The sequence below is a fragment of the Emydura macquarii genome, unplaced genomic scaffold, assembly GCF_026122565.2.
Source record: "Emydura macquarii macquarii isolate MOO-44397 ecotype Brisbane River unplaced genomic scaffold, CSIRO-AGI_Emac_v2 contig_1363, whole genome shotgun sequence".
Taxonomy (NCBI): Eukaryota; Metazoa; Chordata; order Testudines; family Chelidae; genus Emydura; species Emydura macquarii.
In genome coordinates this window covers 19255825-19263079 of record NW_027131500.1, presented here as the reverse complement: position 1 = coordinate 19263079, position 7255 = coordinate 19255825, and the positions used below count along the sequence as shown (strand labels likewise).

General features: G+C 43.8%; 1 protein-coding gene across 1 annotated transcript; it reads left to right on the top strand.

Annotated features, from left to right (window-relative positions):
• LRAT (lecithin retinol acyltransferase) lies at positions 1-7048 on the top strand. Its single transcript, XM_067551858.1, has 2 exons — positions 1-546; positions 3430-7048. The coding sequence occupies exons 1-2, from the start codon at positions 1-3 to the stop codon at positions 3580-3582; spliced, it is 699 nt and encodes a 232-aa protein (XP_067407959.1). The 3' UTR covers positions 3583-7048.
• The last annotated feature ends 207 nt before the right edge of the window (positions 7049-7255 follow it).

Here is a 7255-nt window from a genome sequence, read left to right as displayed (position 1 = left end):
ATGAAGAACCCCATGTACGAAGTGGCCTCTCTGCTGCTGGAGAAGCTGCTGCTCCTGGCCCACGTCAAGCTCTGCAGCGCGGGGCCCGGCGCGGAGGAGGAGGAGGAGAAACGCGCCGGCTGCTACGACCCCACCCACTTCCAGCGGGGCGACCTGCTGGAGGTGCCCCGCACCCTCTTCGTCCACTTCGGCATCTACCTCGGGGACAACCGGGTGGCCCACATGATGCCGGACATCCTGCCGGCCTTCAGCGACGAGCCGCGGCAGATCCAGCGCGTGGTGACCAACAAGCGCCTGGTCCTGGGCGTCATCGCCCGGCTGGCCAGCATCCGGGTGGACACGGTGGAGGACTTCGCCTACGGCGGCTCCATCCTGGTCAACCACATGGACCGGGCCTTCCAGAACCAGGTGCTGGGCGGCGAGGAGGCGGCCCGCCGGGCGGAGAAGCTGGTGGGGGCGGCGGCGTACAGCCTGCTGTGGAACAACTGCGAGCACTTCGTCACCTACTGCCGCTACGGCTCCGCCGTCAGCTTCCAGACCGACAAGGTAAACCCCGGCCCCGCCCGGCTTTGCACACCCGGGAGGGGACCCAGCCACCCGGCGCCGGCCGGATGTGACTCAGGCGAGGGCGCTGGTCCCCGCCGATCGCCCCGCCGCGGCTGGGGTGGGGTGAGCAGAGTGGGTGTGCTCGCCCCTCTTGCCTGTTGGTGTCCCGCCATGGTAAAAAGGGCTCCCCTTAGCCACTCCCCAGGGTCGGGCCCAGCTCGCTTGATAACGACCTGTCGAGCTGAAGTCACCACGCGGTCCCACCCGGCCTTGGATGCAAACACCTGCGGCCGCAGCAAGCCGGGACTCTGCCGACCGCAGGAGCAGGGAAGACGGCCCCGCAGGAGCCGCAGCGATCTTGCGTTCACTGTCAGCCTGGGGCTAGCTCCGCGGTCTGAAAGGCGAGCTCCCGCAGTCTCCCCCCTGCAACAGCAGCATCCATGGCTTAGCGTGAGCCTCTTCTCTGGGGAGGGGCCCCTCCCCCCACTTGGTTTTTTTGGCTGCTGTTCCGCCAGCTGCTTACAAAAGTAGTGCAAAAGGAGTTGTCTGAAGCCATCATCATCTGCCAGAGGTTTTGAACTTTGTCAACATACTTCTAGTCCCTTGGCTAGTGTTTCCTCACACCCCCGGAGCCTGAAAACTGGCAAGAGATTGTTTTAACACTTCGAACCTCCCATGAGGTCAAATGACCTGACATCCTGCAATGGACCATTAATGCTAAAAGGGATTTTGGTCCTTGACTGCTAATGGGTTGCTAGACTCAGCATGAAAGAGCTCTTTCCATGCAGAGGGCACAAAGTTTGCAAATACAGATAGAGCTTACAAACTCACCCTGGGTGTAGGTAATTTCCGCCTGCCCCAAAAGGGACCCCCCCCACAACCCGGATTTTAAGCCCATTTAGAATGCTTGGAAACGGGTTGAAACCCAAGGCCGTCTGGGTCCAAGCATTGCTATTGCTACAGATCAAGCGCCCCTCCCGCCCCCAGTCTAATTGAATGGAAGAAAGGTAGATTGGCAATGTTCTAAAAGTATGCGAAGAGGAATCTCATTGACTGTTTGATCTGACCTAAAGGTACATTCAAAGTAAAGTATCTTCCGTGAAGTTCGACTCTAGGCTAATGTTTTAACTGAATAAAGTAGATCTGTCTGGCATGGATGAGGAGGAGTGTCACCCTTGTATCTGAAACTGCTTGTGGCACTGAGAAATAGGGTGTTTTGTGGCTAATAATCTCTGCGCTGGGGGTAGGGAAACCTACAGTGAATTTGTTTAAAGAAGCAAGTCTGGCAGCAGGCACGGGCAAAAAAAATTAAAATAAAATAAAAATACATTTCTGTCAACAAAGCACCCCCCCCCCCTTTACCTTCTGATGATCTAAACGACTTCGTACTAAACAGGCTTTACTTCGAGGCCCTGGATCCGTGCTCTCAAGAAATGAAAAAGCAAATCTCTATCCAGTTACCAGTTTTTAATGAAACCTTAACTAGGTTCTCAGCAAATCCTGTGCAATGGGAGAGATCATGGATTTTGGAAAAGAGCTGCTCCCTCCTCCCCCCAGATAAAACCGTTATGCAGTGTCTGAGGAAAGCGGTGGCAGCAGCCCAGGTTAGACAGGAGTCTCTCCCCGCACTTTACAAGCAGTCTCAGAAAGCCTACAAAAAGGCAACACGTCAGATTTATGTAGGTAGTGCAAATAATTTCTCGCAGTGAAAGCAACGCTTCTGCGTGGTAATTAGGACGGAGCACATACAGCCCTGTGTGCTCATTTCAGCCAAGGAACAGAGGCTAGTTCTCTTGTTTTTATTTACTTAAAGTAAAACATTTGATCTGCGTGTATTAGCCGTGGAGCACTTTCCCTCAGTGAAAGCTTTGCCAGGTTTTACAGGGGCAGAACGGCTTTTAATTGGTGTTACTGTTTAGCACCTCCAGCACAACAGAGGTTTTGTGTGGGGGGCTTGAATAGTCCAACAAACAGCTTGGCTGGGAGGCGAGGCTGTGTAAAATCTCGCTAGGGCTCAGAATTTTCCCAATTCTAAAAAACCAAACACAAAACCGACTTGTTTCCCTCCCCCCCTCCCCCAAGTATGCTGCCGGAGAAGTAGGTCACTTGGTGCTGAGGCCTGGTTTCCCTAAGTAAGCAATCTTTTGAGCAGTCTAGTCAGTACTCAGCTCTCTGGTTAGAAGTTACTGTGTGCTGGCGCAGCAGCCACAGACTGCTGCGAACAGTGTTTCACTGTCTCTCTCTCTTCCCCACCCAACTCCAAGCAGGATCCTGGAGGTTTTAGTCAACAGGAGATCAAACAGAATTAATGGCATTTTAATGGACTGCAAAAACTAACTCCAGGGATATTTCAGTCTGAATCCTGCAGCACAGAAAGCGTAATTTTCCCGTAGATGTTAACAGTCAGTGAATTAGGCTCACCATCCTGTCCATTTAAATCCTCTTGCCTGTAGGTTTCAGACCGAATTACAATCAGTTACAAGTTTTGCAAGTCATTAAAACAATTTCCAAGCTGTCTAGAAATAATTTAACCTGCAGGTAATTTAACCTCTCCGCAGTGACTTTGATCTTCAGGAAAATAAAGCTGGATTCATTAGATAACTATTAATCCACTCTTAAAATACCCTTGGGCTCTCTAAGGACCCGATCCTGCACGCACTGCAGTCAGTAGTAAAACTGCTAACGACCTCCCTGAGACGGGCCGTTTTTAAAGGGGAATACATCCATTTTCACTCACCCAGACATTCCTTTTTAGCCCACAGGAGTTGAATCCCCGGTACGCAGCAGACTTTGATGATCTGATGTCTCCTCCCCCAATCCCTGTCAGTTTAGAATGACTTTCATTCATGTTTAACCGCTAACCTTTCCCTCTGACTTTTGCAGTTCTGTGAAACAGTGAAGATGATTATTCGGGACCAGAGGAGTGTTCTTGCTTCAGTGCTCCTGGGATTGGCATCTGTACTCTGTCTGGGTCTGGCACCTTCCACCACTCTGCCCACCATCATTATTCCCTTCTTTCTGTGGATGGCTGGTTAACAGCAGCACTGGAGCCTGTGCCTGTACATAAAATGTATAATATATTTATAAAAACACAAATTACTTATCAGCGTTGTGTAAAGAGAAAAAATGTGACCGGTAACCTGTGTAATATTTTAATCACATCTTTATCCAGAACACAATGTACAAGGAGTAGCTTACTGTGTAAGCCAAATAACCAGATTTCCTGAAAATCTTGCAGAAGGTAAATTGAACACACCTTCCAAGCCATGAAAGGATAGGGGAGTGAAATAGTTTTACTCCCTGCTTTCACTCATAAATTAATCTAGTGAATGTATTTTATCATGTATTTTTCTCTCTTAACTTTGTGTATCCAAGCCTCATATAAAATAGTGAGGGCTAGAGTTTCATCCTGAAAATGGATGATAGAGTCCGTCTAAGTACCTAGGTAGAAATGATGGAAGCTGAGAACAAACTCATTTCACTTCCATATATATTCTGCATTCAGGGAAGTTACTGTTTGTGACTCAACTTGTACTAAGCCTAGAAATGTCTTTTAAAGGGGAATAAAAGCAGCCTCAGAACTGTATTCTGCTTTGGTAAAAATTCCTAGTTAAGTATTGTATTGTTTCCTGTATTACCATGTGAGGCTGGATTGATACTGTCCATTCAGTTCCTTTCTGGGAAGTGTTTGCAAATCACATAACCATTTTAATTGCACAAACACTTTCTACCATCCTGAGCTGCTTTTTGCCTGTGTTTAGTTGCAAGGAAAGCCTGCAGTTCCTCAGAATTTCCCTTGCTAATAAGTGTCAGTGCAGCCAATATAAATCACTACAGGGGGTTTCAGAAGATAGAGGAACAAAGCAATTTGGTTGGTGAAAACCAACTAAACATGCAAACCAATAAGAATTTTTCTATGTTCTAGGGGAGAAGGAAAGAGGCCAATATTCTCTTTTATCTTCCCTCAGTAAGGGGACCAGTGCCGGTGCCATAAAGTATCGAGGGTCTCTGTGGCAGATATTACAGTCAATCTACTGTAATTTAACACCTTTACATACCACCTACCCCTTAAAAATTATATGCCTTTCATATACTGAATATGCAAATATTTACCTACAAGCTAGAAACTTTTTGAAGAGAATGTGATATATGATTCAAGGGCTTTTGGAAAATATTACTATTTTTAACTCAGGCTTAAACTTTATCTCAGACCTCTAAGGACTTTTTCCTTCAAAATCCAAACCTGTCTAGTCACTCATTTTGAGTGACTATCCTATTAACTATTAATTATTATTATTATTATTTATCTACAATGCTTATTGCTGTTTGTAAACATGCCTTGTTCTGTGTGCTTAGGCATTTAAATATTATTGTGCCTCTCCTTTTAAATTTAAAGCATGCCTAATGCTGTTTTCAGTAATCTCTGAATTGGAGACGTGTTTCTCTTAACAGTAAAAGTACACTATACCACCGTCAATTAAGGACATTATTAAATAGCAAACAATGACCCCTTTATTACCATTTCTACAGTAAGATTTGCTTTTATCTGTATTTAAGAAACAAAAATCCCCAACTGTTTGACGTGTGGTATCTTGAATTAAATGTCTGCTCTGTTGCTAATAGTGATGTCTCATTTTGGTTACTCCACTACAATGGATTGAAAATGTAAAGAGCAGGGATGAAATCCTGATCTTATTGAAGTCAATGGCAAAACTCCCATTTATTTCACTTGAGACGGGATTTCACCCTAGACTTCAATACTAACGTAGAGTTGTATTTGGAATCAACTACATGTTCTGCTTCCACTCATGCTCCCAAGCAGCTGAATTTAAACTCTCATTAAATTGTTGCAAACAACTTACACTCTTCTTAAGAGAGGTAAGATGCCAAACTACAGGACATTTTTTAATTAGTGTGTAGTGCTTTGCATCAGTAATCTCTACACAAATTCCATTGTACTTTTTATTTACTGTACATAAGGTCAGCACTGTATAATTATATAAATAGAATGTATTCATTTTAAAATGTTTCTTTCTTTTGAAATCGATTAACATAATGGAATAGCGCTTCCCTACCAATGTTTATCTTAATAGGATACTGAGCAATCCATTGAGACATATATGGTATCTAATTACTGGTTGACATTAAATGTCCGCTCATCCCTTTTTCACTTGGGATTTGTAACAATTCCAATTAGTCTCATGAGAAATTTACACAATAAACAATGGGCCCATGACCAGTCAGATAATCATAACTAGGATTGTTGTGAGGTGAGTGTACTTGCAATAGCTGTAATATCTAAAGAGTGATGTTGTTGCTAATGGGGATGGGATAACCAGGGACATTTGGGTCAAGAAGACAGAACAGGCAATGGGAGTAGTTTCTCTGAAACCTTTGTTAGAGAGATGACACGGGGCACCTGGAACAGACAGTGAATTATTGTTCAGGCCGATTAGTAAGTGAAAATTACTCCATAAAGTATCCTTAAGGAGTACCACAGACATACTCAGACTAAGCCTTTTAAACCTGATACACTTGCTGTATTCTCTTGTCAGAGCTGATTCACAGGAGGACTTCAATTATGCCCTGATGCGCTTAGGAGTTTTCAAACAGTCCCCAATTCAGCAAAGGACTTAAGTCCCATAAAATTAAGAATGTGCTTATTTGCTTCGCTAAATTGGGGCCATAGACTGAGCAGGTCTAACACATGTGAATTCTCCTGTTCCTCCCCAGAGGTTGTTTGCTCTGAAGTCTCACACTTTAAATTTCAACACCAACTGTTTTGCTAATGGTTATTTTTTGCTAATATAATAACCTATTTAGGGATTATGAATAGAGTGTGCTTCTCAGGCCTGGGCTCAATTATGAATTGTGACATTGCTAAAAGGAAGGGACTAGTTATTATGAAGGACAAGACACAGGGCAGTATTGTCACTGGGAATTTTGCATGTGTTATAAGTATAGGATTAGCACCGTATATTGGTCACTATGAACGATATGGGATGGAGTAGATAGGCAGTGGAAATACAGCAGTTGCACTGTCTATATTGGTTCTTTGTATGATTGTTTTGAGGGTGGTGGATCTTCTTTAAGAACTTTAATGTGTAATGTGGGGACTTAAAGGGACATGAGTCTTGTGTTGCTGGGAACTGTTAGAAGTAAAGACATCAGGTTAAAAGGACACATTTCATTATTACCTTACAAAGGTAAATAAAAAAAAAAGGGGGGGGGACAATGTCAGAGTAGAAAAATATTTTTTAAAAATCTTGTTGCAAATAAAATCGTAGATTATTAAAACTCAAGTTCTAACATTTTAATCACTTGAAGCTATACTAACTTTTGTATTTTAGTTTGACGAATAAAAATGGGCTAGTCAGTTTCACTTTTGTGCACAGTTAGTTTCTAATTGACTTCACTTTCAGGTCCTTATGCACTAGCACTGTGTTATAATGTGTAGTTTGTAAAACAGTTGGGGAATGTGTGTGTGTGTGTGTATATATAAGTAAAATACCATTGAGATTTTAAATTCATGGCAATATTTGTCAGTCTTTTTGGCGACATATGACATGACAGCATCTCTGTGGGATTTAGAAGGAAAGCCACAAAAACAAGACAGATTCTCTCTTATGGCAACTATAAGTCTGTTTACACCATATTGTGTGTTTGTGTTATGTTATTAAATCAAAGTTTCACAACACTGCATGATAAT